The sequence below is a fragment of the Barbus barbus genome (genome assembly GCF_936440315.1).
Source record: "Barbus barbus genome assembly, chromosome: 26".
Lineage (NCBI taxonomy): Eukaryota > Metazoa > Chordata > Actinopteri > Cypriniformes > Cyprinidae > Barbus > Barbus barbus.
Genome location: NC_136754.1, coordinates 19,132,234 through 19,154,566, shown reverse-complemented (window position 1 = coordinate 19,154,566; position 22,333 = coordinate 19,132,234). Strand labels below are relative to the sequence as shown.

Here is a 22,333-nt window from a genome sequence, read left to right as displayed (position 1 = left end):
TTCAGTATTCAGAAAGGCACAGGAAACAAATAACGATTGTTAACAGTTGCCTGTTACATTACCAGTGTTTCCCACAGACTTTGGACTTTATTTGTGGCTGCATATATGCAAATTAAATATCTGCCAGCAGAAGGCGCTTTTAGAGCATGGAGAAATAGCGGTTTCCCCGGTAACGCTGTACACAAATTAGCTCTGCTCACAAACGCTGCGTTTTCAGACATTATACAAGATGAAATGAAAATGACATCCAAAATTTTCTGAAGACAGTCTGTTTCCTTCAGAAATGCAGTGATATAAAGACACCTGCACCGTGATTCGATTCTGAAATGTGCAGCGCTTGCTTATTCAACGAAGTCAAAACTTTTTGAAAAAAAAATTGTGGCAGTCAGTTTTGATACTGTGGCAGTCCGCCACAACTAAATCAATGTATGGGAACCACTGCATTACAGAACATAAAATTTCACTTAGCCTACAACATAGAGTAAGGAGAGATGACCGAGGATGATGAGGAATGATTTGCAGATCATGAGCACCATGACAAACATCTAATCGTGTAAAATGTGTGGCAAGTAGGCTACTGCCGCTCCATAGTAAAAACAGAGTACGTGCGATCGCCAATCTCGAAAGTGAAACTAAAAAGCCATCGTGCATTCAAAAGCCGTTTCAATGCCATGCATAATAGCGGCTCCCTGATGCTCGCAATTATCACTACCTAATGATATAACTGCGAGAGAAAGTATTGATATTTATCTCCTATCTCGTATTTATTGGAGTTCTGTAGTACACGTCTTTTTTTTTTTTTTTTTTTAGAAAAAACGATTTTTATTCAAACAAGTCGACGACATAAACTACACATTCGAGTTAATCGATAAAATCGGTTTATCGCCCAGCCCTAGCGTGAGGGTGAAATTAGTATTGAAGATCCCCCTGCCACTTTGCTTTACTCCTTTTGTAAGTGTGAAAGTGTGTGTGAATTTGTTTTCCTACTAGATTTATGTTCCCAGTACCAACCGAAAATGTTTAATGGATTAATGCAAAGTGTGTGTGTGTGTGTGTGTGTGTGTATTAGAAACATGACAGCATCAGAGTGGGTGTGTTTGTGTTTAGAGGGAGAGGGGGGACTGCTTTGCTGCTTAAGGTTAAAGCCAGTGTTTCTGCTGTTTAAAGACCACAGGTGAGAAGCGTACAGAGAGGAGAGAAGAGGCAGCAGCTCACTGTTCCACACATGGGGGAGAGGGGGCTCTGGGAATCGAGTCAGAAGAGGGAGAACCTGCTTCCAAGAAGACAGCGCTTGAGGATCTACTAGGGGACTCTTTCTCTAAAACAGAAAAGTCCAGCAGAGGGATTGAGAAGGAAATTAATCTCTACAGAAGAGAGGCCTCTATCCCACTCAGTTGCTGCCCTCTGAAGTGGTGGAGAGAAAACAGCTCTAAATATCCTTTGCTATCTCCACTTGCCAAAGCATACCTTTCCATCCCTGCTACCTCTGTTCCAAGTGATCGTGTTTTTTCAACAGCAGGAGACATAGTTATTGCCCAAAGGTCTCAACTGCTGGCAGAAATCGTCAACATGCTTATATTCTTGAAAAAGAACATGACCATATCTTAGGCTGTCCTGTGTAGTTAATTTATCTCCTTTTCATGCTTGAAGAAAAAAATTGTTTCTGTTTGCGATTTTAGTTTTGAGAGAGCAGTACTTTGATTATGGATACACTTACTGTTTGCATTTAAAGTGTTATTTCTGTTATTTATATATTTATACTGAAAGGAGTTAGATTTCTCATGTGAAATCGTACAGGGGAGAAGCAGTCGGTAGAGTTTATAACAAAACATTTTGCAGTGTTTGCATGTCCTTTACTGCATAGAATTAATTAAAATAGAAGTAAAATAACATTCATTACAAGTTGATTTCAAAATGCACATAAATTGTTTTGCATTTTGTGATTTTCAGTTGAATAAAAGACTATTTTCCATTCATATATTTAGCGCGATTTATTCGCGCAAGTCGCATCTGGTGTGAACGCACTGTCAGGTCCACACACAGAAGTAAAGAAATTCTACATTGATTAAAAAAAAAAAACTGCACTGGTATCGGATCGGCAGATACTCCAAATTTTCGGAATTGGATCGTTTCTGAAAAATTTGTTTCATTGAATCCCTGAATCTAACCCTGTGGATTACCTGTCTCTCCTCCAGAGCCTTTAGTCGTGTGGGTCCAGGAAGGCTGCTTATATGTCTGGATACCGCTGCACAAATCTTTCAACCATGAGAAATGCAGTTCCAGCATGTCTTCACATCCAGGACAACAGAATGGTCAGGATGATCTGAAACATATAACCAACTGAAATCAATTGAAATGTATTTAGTCTTGCCTGAGTGATGCGGAAACAACCAGGTTTAGTTTTTCACCCACTGCTTCCTATGGAACGGTCTTCATGAGGAATGATCTCTTGATCCTGGATCCTTGCTGCCATCCACTTGGAGATGATTTGGATGATGTGTGGTTGTGTCTAAGGGGTAATGAATCAGTGTTACTAAAATACTGATAGAAGCACTATTGATCCTGTATCTTATATCCCTTTTTCCGTACTGAACAAGTCAGGAACCAAAGTAGAACCAGTTCTTGAAACCCATCTCTAATAGTTGTCTTGTTGCTGCTGCCCAGACTGTCTCTCCACCTGATGACAAAAAAACAAACAAAAAAACAACAACTTCGTTTTACAGCAATGAATAAAATATTTATAATACTAGGTGGTAACAAATTAGCATCTTTTCTTGTAAGCCACTCACTGAATCACTGACTCAACTGGTGGCAGGCAGGACCTAAAAAATTTAACCATTTGTTTGTTAAATATTTGTTGAAACTAAAGTATCAGATCTATTTGAGAATAAAACTAATATAAAAAGCATGCATGTGAAAAACACCATTAACCAGCAGATGACACAGTTTACAGGCCTGTCATTCCCCCTTGATGGGGAAAGGCGGGAATTATTAATCCCACAGACCCTGAACATGTTTTCGGCAGCCGAGGTCTAATTAAACTTTACACAGTGGTTTATATTCAAGTTTACAATAGAGCTAAGGTAGCATGAACATCATCGACTAGCGCGAAAGGCAGGCAGTCAAACAAGCTAATTAACTTTACCACGGTTAAAGTTTAATGAATTTGAAAGTGAATACTGTATAGTTTATAGTGTTAAAATTCAAATAACTAAAACGAAGGTATACAATTTTATCTTAAGGTTTTAACAATTACCTCAGACCGCCTTATGAGACTGAGCTAATTAACCGAACAGGGCATTTATTTATTAAATTAAATTAGAAAACCTACAAAAATACAAAACGCTACTCATCTTTGGTGACATCTAACGTTATATCAGTAAAAACTATGAATACAAGTAGATTTATAGCGCTTACCTTTTCCTCCGTGTCCGTCCGCTGGAAGTTGACCGTTACAGAACGACGGGCACGCGCACTCGCGCAGTGCTCAGACAGTGACGTGCGCTGCTGGTTTATAAATGATAATTTGTCCCGTGCCCTCTTTCAATAAATCTCACTCTCAGTCATTCACAAACATATCATTAACAATGATCACCATTTGCTAAGCAAACTATTTGGTTTTTGTGTTGCCCTTGATGACAAATATTTTATATATATATAAATATAATCATTCATGCCATCTTTTAAAATGCTTATGAATTAAGTATATATTTTGGGATAGACCGAAATATAGGCTATCCAAATGGTATCTTAATATGATAATACATGTAGTGCAATAATATGAAAAGTTATCATGAGACCCTGACCACGTCGCTACAACGTTCTCCATGGGACTCCGTGCTCAGGACGTTACTGGAACGTTAGCAAAGATTCTAAAAAAAATGGAACTTTACCACGACGTCATCACAACGTCGCCATAAAGTAATGTCGCGCTGACCAAAGGACGACGAACTGGCGACGTCCTCACGACGTTCTGTGTTTGCTGGGCTGTTTCCATGATATTTCCAAGCATGGAAATCAGCTTTAATAATCGTGTATTGTTTCCATAACGGTGGAAGTCCTTGAATGCAGCTGTCTATGCTGAGGAAAACGAGGATTTTTGTTCTTGTTGTTTTTGATTAACTTTTAAAATCAGTCACCCAGATCGCTCTGAGTATGCTCTTCGGCTCGGCTGTGTCTCGGCTGTGTTCGGGTGACTCCGTGAATAACAGACTCTCCTCCATTTTGCATAGTTACGCGTGTCTGTGTTGAAGGCTCCTCTGCTCCTGCGATCGGTATCACACCGTGAAGAACGTTTTCCCTGCAATGGACGGGTAAGACTGCGTTGTTTACAGAATAAGAGATAAAAAATGCATTTTTTTGAGAGTAGCTTAAGTTCATTCTGAAACGAATGTAACCACAATCTTAAGCGTTCTGACAAGGCCGCTCGCGCAGACTGTTGATGCATAAACCAATGCTGACTAATAATAAACGCATGCGAGCTCCGCAGATCATATTTTACCGCTAAATAGATGCGCTGTGTATACAGAATATCAAATAGCAGCGTTCTGAATAATTTAATATCAGTATGTGATTTGTTTGGTATTATGTGAGCAACAGGGACTTGTAATGTAGTGTAGCTCCGGAGCTGCGCGTCAGATTTCCTTTGTTTGAAATGTAACGGTCACTCGCTCCATCCATGAGCTGAATATTAATCTGTAGTTACTGAATACGACTTTATTATGCATAATTTGCTTTTCAGCTCAGTTTTGTACAAACATTATTAAGCCTCTTATAACAAACTGCTGACAATACTGTCCATACTTGAGGATTCCTTCAAATATTACGTTGTGTCTTGTTGTACTATTATACTGTATTATTTGTAACGTTAATTGAGAAGTTAGTGTTAATTGCATTCTGTTCAGTCGTGACCTCGATGTGTATATGTGATTTCGACAGTGTAACAAAACAAACAGCCCAGAATTTATCGGCATTTTTGTATTTTCTCTCTACAGCATTGCAAGTGATGTTGCAGTTGGTGTGAAGGTAAGTGTTTTTTTTTTTTGCTCGTCTTAACGAAATTTTAAGGTATTTTACCAAAATATATTAAATAAGTCTAATACAGAGGTCTGTATTACTTTGGTGGAATGTGAATAATGGAATGATGTAAAGTTATGACTTATACAATGTTTTAATCATTTGAATGATTTACTGAATTTGCAGTGTACATCTGTGTCTTTCTAGAGAAGCTCAGATGAATTGCTGTCTGGCAGCCTGTACAACAGCCCAAACTCTTCAGTCACTGGTAAGTGGGGAAATAAAACTCTAAATTGGTTCCAATCAGTATAGATTTTTTTGTGTGAAATTGATAAATGAAAACTAGGCCCACATGAACACAAAAAAGAAAACTCCACAGAAAGGCCAGAGATCTGAGAGCTTTGTCATTCAAAAAATTATACGCGCCCCTATTGCGTATAAGTGTCTAAAATGTAGTGCCATTTTAAAGCAATAAGCCCTAGAAACTGTGCCTTACAACTATTTTAGAACGGCTAAACCCCCAAAGCTGTTCATAAATCACTACAATCCTTGGCTTTATGGGGCTTACTGCTTTTTTTTTTTTTTTTTAAATGGTTGCATGTATCTGGCAAGGTTTCATAAAATATGCACATAGCAACACAAATATACAAATAATAATTATTTTGCCAACAAATGTAGTTATTCAGAAAACATTTATCAACACAGTAATACTCCTGTAAAAATGTCACAGGTGTGTGTTTAAAGAAATACATTACATTCAACAGTCATAAATACTGATGTTAACACCCAGGGAAAATGTTTAACGGACGCCTCGCGGACGCAAACAGGGTAAATAATGTTTAAAGTCCGTGTAAAGAGAATTCTGAGAATTGTTTCTAAACACATTACAAATGTTAGAAATGTATTGCTGAAACACATTACAAAGACTCTGAACTATGTAGTACTGAATTGGGGAGTTAAACCGTTAAACAGTTTTTCACCAATTCGGTGTTCAGGATTTGTTTTGGGCGGGACTAAAACAGTGGCTTGATGATGCAATGGAGCCACCGAGTGTGGCCCCGCCCCTAACACTATAATAACTGTTGAGAGGTCAAGTTCTTAATTTGTCTTTTTGAATGTCTAGATATACAGATTCTAGGCAGGGACGGTTATAGGGTGAATGGCTACCCGGGTCTTAGCCCAGAGGCATCAATATGTGGCAGAATACATACAATTTAAAAACATGGAGCGTTCACAATTCACATCTTTAAACGCGAGCTGTACCACTTTCTCTTCTTTCAAAGCGCACCGGAGCTTGCGCTCTCCTGGTGTTTGCCGTTGCTAAGCAACCATGAGCCGCGCTCGCCTTGAGACGAGAAGGTTTCAGCTCACTGCAGCGCTGACGTGTGTCTACAATTAATTAACGAACTTGCACGCTCAAACTTGTATGGCTGTATAAATCCAATTAAGCTACTAGAGGTAGTATCAAAAGCATCCATTCAGGTTGTAGCGGTATTTGACAGTTGAGAGAGACGGCCGCGCGCTTTCCTGCGAGTGGGCGTGGATTCAGCGCCGACAGCGGACACGCCCCCAGCGTTTGAGAGCAGAGAGTCCTTATTTTTTAAAGATTTTGATAATTTATTTTAGTTACTTGTCGGTTTTTTTAATCATTCAAATTTGGCTGGGTGGTTAATAACACCTTTTTCTGTTGTGACAAACTCAGAACACATATTTTAATATTACTTTACACAGACTTTAATGTTTTAAAACATTAATAGATAGTTGACATTGGTCAGCTGCATATGTTGTTTATTACTTATCAGAGCTTGATGAAATGGAAGATTTGCTCCAGATAAAACCAAATAATCCACACATAAGATTAAATCAACAGCTGCATGAAATAGTTGATGAAGCCCGTGTGCATGTTTACTCTAACTGTATAAAGATTTTCACAGAGGAAATGAACAAATCCTGCTAATTTTGCCGGCTTTAAAGCATAGCCTACTGCCACGTAAAACTCCATGCGATCGCATAAATATGAGCTGCTGTGAAAACTGCTCAAACACAACTAGTTTTATCCAGACTCTGTTCCAAAATTAAATACTGAGGATGCTTTAGAAAGTGTGCTCTAGCTTTAATGCGCGTAAGTTTTCACACATATTTTTGTTCCGTCCATTGGTCTTTCGAGTTTGAATCCTGTAGAAATGTCGCATGTCATTCCCGAAGCTCTGCAGCGTATATATTTGGCCAAATAATACAAGTTTTATAAAAATTCTGAATGGATTATATATTGCCTAGAAAGCACACAAAGAGCATTCAATTTAAAATCACTAAAAGCTGTCTCTTGTCTTCGCGCGATTAAAGCTTTGTTTAATGAGAGGATTCGCAAGCTTGCACTGGACAAAAATAAACCTTTTCATTTTCTTCAGAGTGCAAACAAAGATATGCTTTGGATAGTTTGCCAGATCTGTTTCGCCAATATGTTAGTGAATAGATAATATCTCAAATTTTTCTGTGCCTATGTTCACAGCATCCAAAAATCTAATTAGAATCTAATCAAAACAGAAATGTTTTGAAATTTTGTACCCTACCTGATTGAAAAAATCCAGTCTTTCACTCTGCCTGCGTCAATCCCTGGCGCTCCTCTGTTGGTTACGGATCACGGAAAGTGAAACTTAAATCTGTCACAGCGGTGGTTGGATTTATTCATGCACGTCAAAAATATTTAATAAAAGCTTTTTTCTTGTCACATTCTTATTTACAGTATTATCATAATAAGCTGTATATTAACTTATTGGGAGAAACCTGTAGTTGAAATCAGACATTGAGCACCACCGTATAGCCAAAATGGCATGATTCTCATTTCGTAACACCTCTGCGAATATTCAACTGTGAGATTGGTAGTCGAGTTAGGCTCATCCTATCGAAGCATCAAATCTTCGACTATTCGGGGTTACCCCTAATTACATTGATTTATTTTTTGTGTGTGTATATAATATATATATATATATATATATATATATATATATATATATATATATATATATATATATATATATATATATATATATATATATATATATATTAGGGATGTGCCCGAAGCCGAATACCTTATTCGGAAAGGCACGGATAATGGCTTCAAAACGAATTCATCCGAATAACAGAAAAAAATATTCGGCAGACACAATCACATGTAGGATACAGAATCTCTAATCTCAACCTTCAACTTCCAAGTTTATTAATGCCCTAATTACTTTATTAACTTTATTACATTTAGTCCAGTGACGCTAATAACTAGATCTGGCAACATGGCGGAGCGGAGTGGAGACGGCATTTGCGCCAAGCTCGTTCCCCCAGCTGCTGCGAGTCAGCCACATGAATTTATTCAGCGACATGATTTTAAATAATTTTTCATATGTTTTCAAATTTTATTTTTGAACATGAAACATTTACGGAGGTCTGGACCTCATAGCTGGCTATGGGCCTGGATGTGTAAAGTGAATGAGTGCAAACTAGCCTATATGAATAAAATGAGCGCAAATCAATAGCCGTGTTGGGGTCTATGCGCGTCTTTCAGAAATCAGAGCTTTGTCTGGAGTTATATCAACTAACTCGCAAAAATATCCTAAAAACGGTCCTAACATCAAACCTTTTCGAAATCCAACTGTAAAAACGCATTACATTAGCCTTTTTTTGTGAATGGCATTACATTTAATTATACAAAACGAAGAAAAGCGAGGTTTGATCAAGGCTTGTTGCGCTCTGTTGATAAAATACTCGTAAATGATCACAGACTCCAGCAATACATGATCTCCAAGTTACTTCAAGTTCAAGCGAGCTTTATTGTCATTCTGCTATGAGTACTGAACACTTTCTTTCCATTTATTTTTTTTCTACTAGTGCTCTTATTTAAGATTGTGGATGCTTGTCTCTTGACAAATTTGTACACAGTTTCACTGGAAAACAAGGAGAATAAAGTTATTTTTCTTTTTTGATCAACATTTTCTGTAGTTTTAAACTGAAAATATTTGTTATAATTATAATAAAAATAATAATTTATTTAGTTATACAAGGCATATTTGTTAAATGAAAACTACGAATCGAACAGATTTGCATTTAAAATGGTATTTTCACGTAATTTGATGGACTTCCAGTTTAAGCCACGCCCACTTCCGAATACGGATACAAATAATTTTGAGATCGTCACAGATACAAATAATGGCTCCGCTGCACACCCCTTATATATATATATATATATATATATATATATATATATATATATATATATATATATATATATATATCTCTCAGAGGCAATTCATCTGTGTATTATATATATATATATATATATATATATATATATATATATATATATATATATATATATATAATACACAGATGAATTTTAAACAATCACAATTTTAAAAGTTGTAAATCGCAATTCGATTTTTTTTTCCCCCAAATCTTGCAGCCCCAATGCTCATGGTGTGAGATGCTGAAAAACATCAAGGGACAGCAAAATGGCCAAAATCATTTGATGAGGCATTTTGTAAAACAAGTGCTAGCAGAATGCGAAATCACTTACAATGTGAAAGGACACAAAGTCATTTTTGCTTATTCATGAAATATTAACAGAATATAGAAAATTCAAACACTGTACATCTGTATTGATGATTATTGTCCCCAGTTACTGGCAAATAATATATAGATGGTCCAATTTGTTAAATTAAATATCATATAAACCATAAAAAACTACTTTTGAAGTACGGGTGTATTTCTGAATTATTTGACAGCTAATGGAAGTGACAGTAAGAAACTGAGGGTCGAGGACAGCATGGACAGCCCACCATCCAGAGTCATTCATATCCGGAAACTCCCCAATGAGGTTTCTGAGACTGAGGTCATCGCCCTGGGTTTGCCCTTTGGAAAGGTCACTAATATCCTGATGCTTAAAGGCAAAAATCAGGTATGTGATGGGTATGGTGGTGAGGAACGTTCAACCTAGCTCCTTTTGTGATAGCAAAGAGGTAGATCTTCTGAATTTCAATTTAGTGTTTAAAATGTCTTGTTAAAGCTGTTTCTCAAATTGGGTGAACAAAGTTTTTACTCCTTCATTTGGAAAAAGAGCCTCTTTCTTCATTTTGAACACTTTCCCTCAATTAGGCATTTTTGGAGCTAGGAACAGAGGAAGCAGCTGTTACCATGGTGAACTACTACACAGCTGTTACACCTCAAGTGCGTAATGTCCCAGTGTTCATTCAGTACTCCAACCACAAAGAGCTCAAGACTGACAGTGCACTCAACCAGGTTAGAAAATGCACTCCTCCTTTTTTTAATATTTCAGAACTAAAATTATATTAGCAATGGAAGCGTGTCATTAGTGTAGTTCTAGTCCTTATCGGTTCCCTTGATTTCCTTCCAAAGCGAGCTCAAGCTGTGCTACAAGCGGTGTCCGCGGTCCAAGAGGGTGGCTCTCCAAGCTCAGCGGCCGGCGAGAGTGTGTTGACGCCTGCCCCCAGCCCAGTACTGCGAATAATCATCGACAACATGTTCTACCCAGTCACCCTGGACGTCCTCCAACAGGTCACTGGCCACAGCAGGCATCCATCTGGAATAAACTGCCAAATGTATTTTTACACACTCATGCCTCTGAATTAACAGGACTTTGCACTGATCTCTCTTAGATCTTCTCCAAGTTTGGGACCGTCATGAAGATAATCACATTTACCAAAAATAATCAGTTCCAGGCTCTTCTGCAGTTCAGTGACCCAGTAAATGCCCAGCAGGCCAAACTGGTGAGTGAACGAAGAGGAGGATTGAAACCACCGCAAACTCTATAAATGTGTAATGATGTGCCAAAGTACTGTTATGAGATTTTTAATGTGATGGTTATGGCCACAGGCAAATTATGATCCAGTCATATGTTGGTTTAGTACCTTTCTTTCATTTATGTGATGAAATGACTGCAGTTGTCATTACTTGTAGAGGAGCGTTTTTATTACTTTGAGCCAGGGCCCTACATTATGCGCTGGCTGTAATTATTCTTATCCTTATTCACCCATGTCATAGAATAACAAATGTCATGCTCTCATCCTCTGTCTGTCTTTTTCGTTTCCTTTCATTAAAGTCTTTGGATGGCCAGAACATATACAACTCCTGCTGCACTTTGCGTATCGACTTCTCCAAGCTGGTCAACCTGAATGTAAAATACAACAACGACAAAAGCCGGGATTACACCCGGCCCGAGCTGCCCGCAGGAGACGGTCAGCCACCCGTTGACCCGTCTGTGGCCGCCACTCTCAGCAAAGATTCCACCTCCCTGCTCGGTAAGTTAGAAAACGCTCTCATGTGTGCCTTAAACGCAGACGTTGCTCAATCACACCTTTAAGACCCATCTTCCCTGTCATTCTCTGACATGCATCATCATCTCTTGTCTGCATAGCTTCAGTTTCAGAGCAGGGTAGAGGTGTGAATGCTTCCCCTCTATTGTGATTCATGAGAGTTTTCTAGTTCTTAGTGGAAAATGGGTCAATGGTGCCTGAAATGCAATCCCGTCTAATTGATGTGACATTCAAACACGTTGCTTTACGTTTTTGCCGCTTCCACGGCCCCCAGTCTGTGTTTGATCCCGTAAGACTTTGACTGTACACGTTCTCCTTAGGTACTCCCTCTGGAATGGTAACTTCCTACTCTAGTGGTGGAGGGTTTCCATCTTCTCTAGGTACCTATGCTTCCATTTACTTTCCTTTTTCCTTTTGATTTTCTAACCCTACTTGAATGCGCTCTTCCTTCTGAAGGACAGGGACTTTTCCAGTGCTGTCAGAATTGGCAGGGCTCTCATGTTGAAACCACCCCAACCATTTGTCCTGACTTGACATGCAGGATTCATAAACAGTGTCGCTATTTGTCAAAGCATAAATCTGAAGCTGCAACAATAAGCCCTTCCATTCTGCATTATGGGCCTGACGTAATAGATTGACACGCACACTAATTAGGGACCCGTATTTCAGACAGACTGGCAATCCAAACTGCCAAACACGAGTTCCCTTTAGCTAAAGCAGAGCGGCCTTTTGAGCGGCTAACTACAGCGAGCAGAGAGGGCTCAAAAAGCAATTTAGTTCGGATATTGCTCTAGAGCGCCAGTCTGTGTGAAATCTGTTCAGATAGCGATCTGTTTAGCGGAACATATTGACTCTGGGATGTGGGTTTGCCCGAGGTGTGTGGTGTTGGCTGCGTAACTGGATGTGCTTGGTGTGGTGGGTGCAGACAGGTAGAATGCATGGCCACAGGGCAGATCCGCCTGAGATGCTGAGCTGTAGGCTCCTCTGGGCTGTGTGAGCTGACGCGGTCCTTCCTCTCTCCTCCTCTCTCTTTAGGGGCCATTAGCCCTCTGAGTGCAGCAGCAGCAGCGGCGGCAGCAGCAGGGAGGGTGGCGTTGTCTGGACATTCGGGACCTGGCGGAGTGCTCCTGGTCAGCAACCTCAACGAAGAGGTCAGTACACACACAGAACACACACCCACACACACACACATATATCCCTGCTCTCTCTGTTCACAGTCTTTTCATTATGTCAATCAGGTCACCAGTACACTGTATGTCTCAGGTTTTTTGAGTTTGAGGGGCCTTAACATAACCTTCATGACATTTAGCAGCAGAGCAGTGTTAGCATACATGAAACAGTGTTGTGTTGTGACTGTGAGAGTACAACATAAAGAAGGATTCTTGGTGATGTCATAAGCCTTTTCATATTTTTCAATAAACACTAGAGCTGTATCAAAACACAGAATTTAAAATTTTATCTTTATCATCTATTGTATTTCAAAGCTTGCAATTGTAGTATATTTGCTTAATTAAGCTGTAATGCTCAAAATATTATGTAATATACAAGAGTGAAAATGAAAGCGTTAAATTCTGTCATCGTTTACTCACCCTAATGTCAGTCCAAAAACAGAAAACCAAAAAAGACTTGTTCATTTTCAGCACACAAATGAAGACATGTTTTAATTATTCTCTCTTCATTTTTGTCCATCCATTGAAAGTCCACTCAGCCAAAACATTCACTTGTCAAAAAGTGGTTTAATGCAAGTCTTCTGAATAGGGCTGCATGGTTAATCGAGTGTGATAGTCATGCGCATATTCTAAAGCCGGTTCTGTGATTAATAGTAAATCTCCATCACCTGCTTTCAGATGGAGCAGCATTTACTACACAGAGCCGAAGTTCACAGACAAGCTATGCAAAATTGCGTTCATAATCGCAGACGATATAATTGCGCGATAATGAAATCGAAGATATCGTTCTGCGATTATGAAAGCTGTTTGCATAGCTTCTCAGTGAACTACGCCTCTGTGCACTAAATGCTGCTCCATCTGAAAGCACGTGAAAATACGACATTTAATAACATGTTTTTACTCCAAACTCACTTCATTACGTCAGTCGAGTGTTTGAAATAAATCCTTCTGTGAGATGTAGCTTAAACAGAATAAGGCATGCAATATTTCATAGCTGTGAAAATGCTAATCGACAGCCTTTATTATATACTTTATTATAATAAAATGTATAATTAGACGAATTAGGTAAACCATGTATTGTCATAGTCGTGTGTTTATTAGTCACGTTGAATCAATGAAAGCAGTTAAATGTTCTGTTTATTCAGCTTCAGCCATATGCATTTCCTGGATTTCTTCTGCGAGGCATATTTTGAGTTTTTTGTGTGAGAGCGCCCTCTGTCCTTCGGATGGAGATTTACTTCTGATCACAGAACCGTGCCTCACTGAAAGATACACATGACAATCGCAGCTTCTGCCTAATCGCGATTTATTGCCTTTGCAATTTATTTATTGCCTTTGCATAGTGTATGATGGGCACAGACACTTGCTGTTTTTGCTTTAGAATGTCTTGAACGCTTGGCAGTGTATGATCCTCAATCATTTAGTGTATGGTGCCCAATGTTTTCCTGTAACCACTGACAAAGTCGGCAGGTGTGTGAGGCCTAGTTTTTTTTTTTTTTTTTTTGGTCAGATTTCAAAATTCTTGTTGTGATCTCCAGCTGTATATGATTAACAGATTTCATTTAGGCCTTTTTTCAATCTTTAGTCAGCTTACCTACACATAAAAACTCAACCTTGCTTGCTTCATGTGCCAGAACAAACCTCATTGGTTCTCACTTGTCAAGCAGGCATGGTTGAGCTTCTCCGTTTACCCTATTTGATGAGCTCTATGTGCGGTGATCAATGTGTATATGTGAATAAAAGCACATAAAGTGTCTTTGTCACAGTACACTTTATGAAAGGAAAAAAAAAATCAGTGCCAGTACCCAGCCCTACTAAATAGCCTACATCGTCAGAGCTTCCTTCATCCCCAAAACCTTGTAATCACATTCCCATGTTAACTTTGCTCTTTTGCTGGATGTTTTGAAGTTGATTTGAAAATCATTTCAGTCACTTTTCTAATGTGCATTAGATTGAGAATGATGTATTCAGTCACACACAATGAACACTGAGCAGGTGACTTGCCTTGACATGACTTCAAAGTTGACCTGTGTCTCATTTCCATCCTCAGTGTATTTCATATATGTTCAATGTTATTTCAGTATATTTGTAGTTAGTAGTGAATTGATAGTGACTAGTAATGAATTAAAACCTGTAGCTCTTTGTTCTCTATTGTGACATTTATACTTACAGAAATATACTGAAAACATTCTCAGTAAGGTTTTCGTCAAAATGGAGGGTCTCACTGCAGTCTCTCCTCTGTGCAAATTTTGATCACTGTCTCTCCTCTCTCTTTATCTCTCCCCCTCTCCTCTCTCTCTCTCTCTCTCTTTCCCTCGCACCTTTTCACAAGCGCTCTGTCTGGAAGTAATATCTAACTGTCTTTTCTCTCTAAGCTGTATCTCTCTCTCTTCCTGTCCTGATGCTCCACTGCCTCTCTCTAAGCTATTCAAAGTTGGTATGAAACATGGTAGCCCCCCCCCCGCCTCTCTCATTTCTCTCACACTCTCTCTCACTTTGATTTCTGTCTTTTTGGAGTGTCCCAGTAATTTCCCCATCATGGTTTTTGTTTTCCCAAACACCTGTGGGTTTGTGGAGTTTTCGACATGACGTGCTCTCTATTGATGCCATAACTCTGCAAGGTGGTTTTCATGCCTACCCGCTGCATGGCCCCGCCCCTTTACAGCTATAGGCTGATGTTTTGTTTGTTTGTTATTTTTTCCCTTAACGCTCTCACATACCAAAGCCTTCCACGCTCTCTGCATGCTTTGTCCTTCTCACAGCGTTTCTGTGCTGCAGTTAGTCTTGAGTAAATGTGCCCTGCCCACGCTCGGTCTCAGGTGACTACGTTTGGCTCTGTTAAACATAGTCGGGGAAGCAAAAGAAAAAGAGAACCCTGCCATTTTCTGACCAAACTCCTGCATTTCCTATGTACTGACCTGTATATTATTTTTGTCCCCCCTTCCAACTTTTTTTTATTTTTTTTTTTATTTTATCCCACGCTGTTTCCAACCCCTCCTCTTCTCTCCTTCTCTCCTCTCCTGACTCCTCTATGATTGGTTGGCCCTTTCTCTCCTGCAATCCTGTCTCCCCGCCCTCCACCCATTCATGCTTTGTGCCTGAACCAAAACAAATGTTCCTCCTCGGACCGACTTACCCCAATTAACTGCCTTGACCCATGCTCCATGACCACCTCACCATTCTACGGGAAACCACCCTCCGTTATGGATGATCTGTTCATCTCCGCTCTACCTCGACTCTTCTCTCTTCCTGTCTTACGCTGCTTGCTCTTCTCTCCTTCTAAAGATGGTTACGCCCCAAAGTCTGTTTACCCTCTTCGGTATGTTATTGTTAGCAATCTACCTCTTTTTTGTTTATCTATTGTTAATTTCATTTCAGTTGTTTTATTTTCTCTTTCATTTATCATTTTAAAGGTTAGTTATTAATCTGGTACTAGTGTAACAACAGTTTCTTAGTTTTCCAATTTAATTTTAGTTCTATGCCAAATTTCAAATGAAATAGTTTTTTTTGTTTGTTTGTTTGATTTTTTTTTTTTTTCTTGGCTTTCGAAGCCTCTGTCTCTATCTTGCTCTATCTGTCTCTCTTCATGTACAGCTTATATTAATGCATGGTTGATTATTTTGCATGTAGGCTTTTGATTTTAACTTTGCCATATCACATGAGCTTGTTTTTGGAGGGCGTATCAAATAAGTTGTGTCTGTTAGAAACACTGTTTTGGACTCTTTTGTGTAGATAATTTGGAAGATTTGTACCATCTTCTTCACCTTTCATGTCAGAACCGGAGCTTCTGAAGCACTAATTTGTCCTTCCTGGTTCACTCCTCTCCTCCTCCTCCTTCCCTCCCTCTTCCATCTGCCTCTTGCTTAACCGAAGGTGTCTACGGTGACGTGCAGCGCGTGAAGATCCTTTACAATAAGAAGGACAGTGCTCTAATCCAGATGTCTGATGGAAACCAAGCTCAGTTAGGTAAGCTGACATGCTGTCCTTTGTGATTAACATGTACCATTTTTCTATCAATTAAAGGGTTAGTTCACCCAAAAATGAAAATTTGCCTGTGTTTTACTCACCCTTGAGGCATCCTAGGTGTATATGACTTTCTCTTTCAGATGAATCCAATCAGAGTTATATTAAAAATGGTCCTGGCTATTCCAAGCGTTATCATTGCAGTGGGAGGGTGTTTCTGTCCAAAAGACGTCAAATAAAGTGCGCGCATCCATAATAAAATGTGCCTCACACAGCTTCAGGGCATGAATAAAGGCCTCCTGTAGCAAATTCATGCATTTTTTTTGTAAGAAAAATATCAATAAATATATTTCAAACATAATAAACACTTTTCTCTTACTTCTGCTGACTGTCGTACGCAGAAGCCGTTCCGGGCGGATGATGTAGGCCGTATGTGTCGCGCACGCCTCTGAGGTATGCTAGTCTCGCGAGTTTGTTTACTGGAGCAAAGGAAGCAAAGTTTCCTTACTATAATGAAGGAAAACCAGTCTCCTCTTGGCTTATATCCAAATCCTCCGTTATTTTTCTTTACAAATCCTCGGTTTGTACTTCTAGTTTGTGACCGGTGTTTTGTTTTGTTTTGTTCTCATCTCGTTCGTCACTAATCACGCGACGCCGATGTCCCACGTCATCCGCCTGAAAGACTTCCACTTATGACAGTTAGATGAAGCGAGAGAGAAGTGTTTATTACATTTGAAATATGGATATTTTTCTTACAAAAACGCATGGATTCGCTACAGGAGGCCTTTATTCATGCCCTTGAGCCGTATGAGGCATGCTTTATTATGGATGCGTCCGCTTTATTTGAGGTCTTTTGGACTGTTCAACGGAAACACCCACCCACTGCAATGATAACGCTTGGAATATCCACGACAATGTTTCATATAACTCCGATTGGATTCGTCTGAAAGAACAAAGTCTCATACACCTAGGATGCCTCGAGGGTGAGTAAAACACAGGTTAATTTTAATTTTTGGGTTAACTAACCCTTTAAGACAAAGAAAGAGCTCGCTGTGTCTTTATTATCTAGCCATGAGCCACCTGAACGGGCAGAAGATGTATGGCAAGATCATTCGTGTGACCCTCTCCAAGCACCAGACAGTACAGCTGCCCAGGGAGGGTTTAGATGATCAGGGCCTGACCAAGGACTTCACCAGTTCTCCTCTGCATCGCTTCAAGAAGCCTGGGTCCAAGAACTTCCAGAACATCTTCCCCCCTTCAGCTACTCTCCATCTTTCTAACATACCGTGAGTATGCATCAGTCCTAATGAATGCTAGTGGTGATTTTTCTGTAGGTTTTTGCCATTTTATTAATACATGTTGTGTCTTGCTCTGGAGTCATAAATCTTGGACCAACTGCTGACCATCTTTTTAAATTAATTGTCAGTTTTTTCCCTCGCAGTGTCTTTCAGCTCAAGTCTGAGATTAAAATGTGGCTACCAAGGAAAATTTGTTTTCCTTTTTTATTGGTTCATGCATCATGATAACATTTTACCATTTACTCTGAGGAAATGCTAATAACTGCTTGTTTCCCCTCCAGTGAGAATGTGACAGAGGAGGATTTACGACTGCTCTTCTCAAATTCTGGCGGTACAGTGAAAGCATTCAAGTTTTTCCAGTAAGAACTCATTGCATTCCGTTTCTTAGTCAGTTTTGTCTACGTTCACGATCCTCGTTATGACCGTCACTTTATTTATTTTTAGAGATCGCAAAATGGCTCTGCTGCAGATGTCCACAGTGGAGGAGGCGATTCAGACACTCATTGACCTTCACAACTATGACATGGGCCGTGGCCACCGCCTGAGAGTGTCCTTCTCAAAGTCCACCATCTGAGGATCCCCTGGTGCTATGCCACCTTTCCTCTCTCTCCCCCAGGAGCCTCAAGTCGAATTCATTTTTACCAGTCATTCCTTAACACCATATCAAGAACTTCAATGAGAATGGCCCTTAAAGGAACACTCGCTCTGTATCTGCTCCTACTGTTGTTTGTGTATGGCCAGCTGTTATTCTGTTTTAGGATGGATTGACAAAAATGTGCCTTACTTAGCAAAATAGCATCATCTCTTTGCTCCCATTGTTACACATTATAGAGGTTTAGGCACATTATGTGTGATGATACAGAAAACGTAACCTTGCTTTGTTGTTTTAATGGGTTTTGAAAGTGATAGTTTTCACTCTTGCTCAATGTGGCCTCACCTTGTCATTTTTCAAAACCAATTCAAGCTTTGAAAGTTAGTCGGCTTGCTTTGATTCAAAGGCAGAAGCTCATTTTTTTATGATCTGTTGAATTGAATCTGAACACAAGTAACTGAATTTGATGGAACATACTCCAAGTTGTAAATTATCTTGTGCATTTTTATTTTGGGCTGTAGTGTTTTTTTTGTTTTTTTTTTGATCAGGCACCCAAGGTACTTTTTGTGATTGAAACCTGTGGTAAACAAAACACTGACAGTGGGAAGCACAGTGTGTGACGTATAGTACCTGCTTTGATATTTCTCATTCACTTTTGCTTCAGTGAATTCTGTTACCCATTTTTTTAGATGAAAATCAGAGCATGTGCTGATGGATCTCGGCAGTTGCATGTGTCAGATTGACCATGTTTGATGTTGTGATGTCACATTAATGTAGGGACTGTTGGGACCAAAGTAAATGTGCCTTTAGTCTTACTTTATTCTGCATTGTACAAAATGTTTTATTCAACCTCTGGAATATTTTTATCAACTGAGAAAAAAAAAAAATCTGACTTCCCAGCTGACATCACTCATATAAATGATCCTTAATTGTCCTTGGTCGTGGTTGTATGAGAATTGCTCACTGATTCTACTGAAAAATGACATTTTTTTGTGGTCTAGGCCTGGGAAACTAATGGGGGGGGGGTGTTCTGTACATTTTCTACATGAATTGAGTTTTTACATCTTTAGGAATGTAAAGTTCAGTATAGAAGCGGCATAATTAAAGGTTCTTTTTTCTACAAAGCTCATGCTTGACGGTCCCTGTGTGGTGTAGTGCTTTTATCCTGTAGCATGCTGAATAAACTCTTCTCGCTCTGCATTCACCTCTGCCTCTCTGCTGTCTCTTCCTCTTCCTGTACTGTCCTCTGTATTTCACTTAGCTCTTTTTCTCTGATGCACTGTTTCCAGGGTGGAGAAATGCTCACTTGACTTGGCATAAAAATACACCCTGGAAGTAAAACATGAAAACAATGTAATCTTTTACTTTATTTGCAGTGATAATCTGTAACTTTCCCATCCTGTTATCATTTTTCTTCTCTATTTTCTCATGCTTATCACCGGATCTCTCTGTCTGCATATCCAACCTAGACATGTGCATGCCATTTTCATGTCCCAGTAATCTTTCTCTAAAAGTAGGGTGTTTGGGCAACAGATTGGTGTTTAGTTGCATGTGGTACAATGGAGAAAAGGTGCTTACAGCTTTTCAGCATGCAGCTGATTGTGTGTTGAAGCAATTGATTGTCTGGTGGAGAAAGGACAATCAACTGGCACCGATTTGAGAAAAAAGACGCAAGGTACAAAAATTGCAGCTTGCACCATTTTTGTGAACTGGTATAAAGATAGTAACAGTGCAGTGCTAGAATCCTTCTGGGAGAGTGTTTCTTTTTTGGCAAGCATGCTATATTTGTTTTATTGAAAGCAAGCTTTTACAAAGTACAATGCCTTTGCTATAGTAAAGCATGAAGGAGATTCAGTATTTTGGGGTTGTGTTGCCTTCAGGGTTGGGTGCTTACCATAAAAAAAAAAATTGCAACCTAGAACAGTGTGATAAGGCTGTTTCCACCAAATTTCATGGCACATGAAACCGAACATAAAGTAACTGAAAATGTGTTTATAGGCAAAGACAATTATGACAAAGCTGCCTGTTTTCATGTTCTATTAACAGAAGCTGGGAATATTGATATATTAAATTAATCATAATACTTTGTGATTCAAGACGTTTCAAGAACGGCATTTTCTTCAGTAAAACAATTATTGTGGGGGAAAGTGATTTCTTCATTTAGATTTTTTTCTTTCATTTTAATTCAGATTAGAGTTTAATTTATACATTACTTGTATTAATAAACTATGTACTGATGTGGCCCCTAATATGTAATTTCCCTTTGTTTAGTAGTTTAAAAGCCTTCTAAATGACAAAGCAAAACAATTTTATTTTATTTAAAAAATATTTTTATATTAAAATATTGGCCGAAGACTACATGTTTTAATTTAAACATTTTTGCAATAATAAACTGTTCCTTATTAAAGTGCAAGGGTGCCAATATTGTTGGCCTCCACTGTAGTTCTGCTCCAAACCATATTGGAACATTTGCTCATTTAAATTTCTGAATAAAAATGTGCTCTTTTGAATGTGCTAATTGAACTTAACCAGTCTACTCTAAATCTCTGGCTTTTTCCTAAAGCTTTGGGATCTTGTTATTGTGCTGCGAATATTCTGGATGTCAAAGCTCCCTTGAGCAATCCAAGCCCACTCTGCTCATTGTGTTGTTGCAAGGCCATCTGTAACTCGCCACGTAGCCTTTAATACTGTTCATGCCTGGAGAGAGAAAAAAACAACAAAAAAACTGCTGTTTCTCTCTGCTTTGAGAAAAGACTGCCAGAGAACAAGCTGTAGGCCCAATACAGGCCAGTTCAGAGATCAACAGGACACAAAAATCTACTAGCATTGTTTGACTTGACAATTGATATGTTTTCCTTCAACAACTGATATAATTGTAGCACAGTTGTGGATGGTTATAGTGAGACTTCATGCAGTGCTAAATAGGAGCCTTCAGTTGTACTGTGACAGATCGCATTTCCACGTGCCCAGTCTGGTTCAGAGTAGTTTCTCCACTGTAAGTACAGAAATAGTGTCATTGTCTTGCCCTTCCTTAGTCTTTGTAGGTCAAAATGATTTCCCAAGGAGAATTAAAAATTTAGGAGAGACAAGTATGATCATTCCACTGTCTTTACTTTGGGAAATTGGCATTGGTATTAGAGGTTGCACTGGGTTTGAATGATTAAACAGCTCTCTGATACTCAGCAGATTTAATTAGCATAGCGTAATTATGACCCAAATGTCAACAGACTCCATGGTTCTCCATATATTAAATATATCTCCAACCGATCTCCATATATTACTCTATTTTTTCCTTTAATCACTTCCTGATATGTGTCGGTTTGACAGTTTGCTCTTTCTGCAAGGTTTGTATCTCCTAGCGTGAACTGGAAAACAGCATTGGTCCATAGACTAGCTGTGAAGTTCAGGATGTAGAATAACCTTGAGGAAAACCTACAGCTCTTGTTCTTAAAGGGATAGTTCACTCAAAATGGAAAACTCTGTCATTAATCCCCCATGTTGTTCAAAGGCTGTTTGGCTTTCTTTCGTCAATGGAACATAATATTTTATTTTTCTTTGTTAAGAATATCATGGCCACTCTTTTCAATATCGTAAAACTGTATGTGTATTGGGGATAACACCCAGCTACCTAGGACCATTCTCAGATTGCACACTGAGTCGGAAATTTTCGCATGCGTTTTTCCGTATTCCCCATCCTTTCCTATCAAAACATGCAAACGTGAGTGACACAATGTGAGGTCCTATATTTATTTTTGAATGTGCGAACATTTCGGACTCAGTGTGCAGAGACCTTAGGCTAATGTTCTTTCAGCAATGTTAATAGAATGGAATTAATAGAATCTTATTTATGCATTGTTCACTGAACATTCCTTTGTTTTTCGTTGTTCAGAGAACATTCACAAATAGGCCTACCATTTTCATAGCATAATGAGAATGTTAGCAAATCGTTCTTAGAATTTTTGTTAGCTGAGAAGC

At 39.0% G+C, this 22,333-nt stretch overlaps 1 protein-coding gene and 1 long non-coding RNA gene across 3 annotated transcripts; one reads left to right on the top strand and one right to left on the bottom strand.

The window, feature by feature from the left end:
* Positions 1 to 808: 808 nt before the first annotated feature.
* LOC306845629 lies at positions 809 to 3,489 on the bottom strand. Its single transcript, XR_013782000.1, has 4 exons — positions 3,418 to 3,489; positions 2,790 to 2,822; positions 2,413 to 2,677; positions 809 to 2,323 (listed from the first exon to the last, which is right to left on the bottom strand). It is a non-coding gene; the product is annotated as an uncharacterized lncRNA (long non-coding RNA).
* A 445-nt stretch (positions 3,490 to 3,934) lies between these two features.
* On the top strand, positions 3,935 to 19,561 carry LOC306846465 (polypyrimidine tract-binding protein 2-like). 2 transcript variants are annotated; one of them, XM_079379884.1, is made up of 15 exons: positions 3,935 to 4,313; positions 4,995 to 5,025; positions 5,224 to 5,284; positions 9,789 to 9,961; positions 10,159 to 10,302; positions 10,420 to 10,578; positions 10,680 to 10,790; positions 11,123 to 11,321; positions 11,657 to 11,716; positions 12,372 to 12,487; positions 15,791 to 15,824; positions 16,379 to 16,471; positions 17,538 to 17,754; positions 18,048 to 18,125; positions 18,211 to 19,561. In XM_079379884.1, exons 1-15 carry the CDS (start codon positions 4,306 to 4,308, stop codon positions 18,338 to 18,340), a joined length of 1,614 nt encoding a protein of 537 aa, XP_079236010.1. In that variant the 5' UTR covers positions 3,935 to 4,305; the 3' UTR covers positions 18,341 to 19,561. The 2 variants fall into 2 exon arrangements, with proteins under 2 accessions (XP_079236010.1, XP_079236011.1); XM_079379885.1 differs by lacking the exon at positions 11,657 to 11,716 and having other exon boundaries at positions 4,211 to 4,313.
* The last annotated feature ends 2,772 nt before the right edge of the window (positions 19,562 to 22,333 follow it).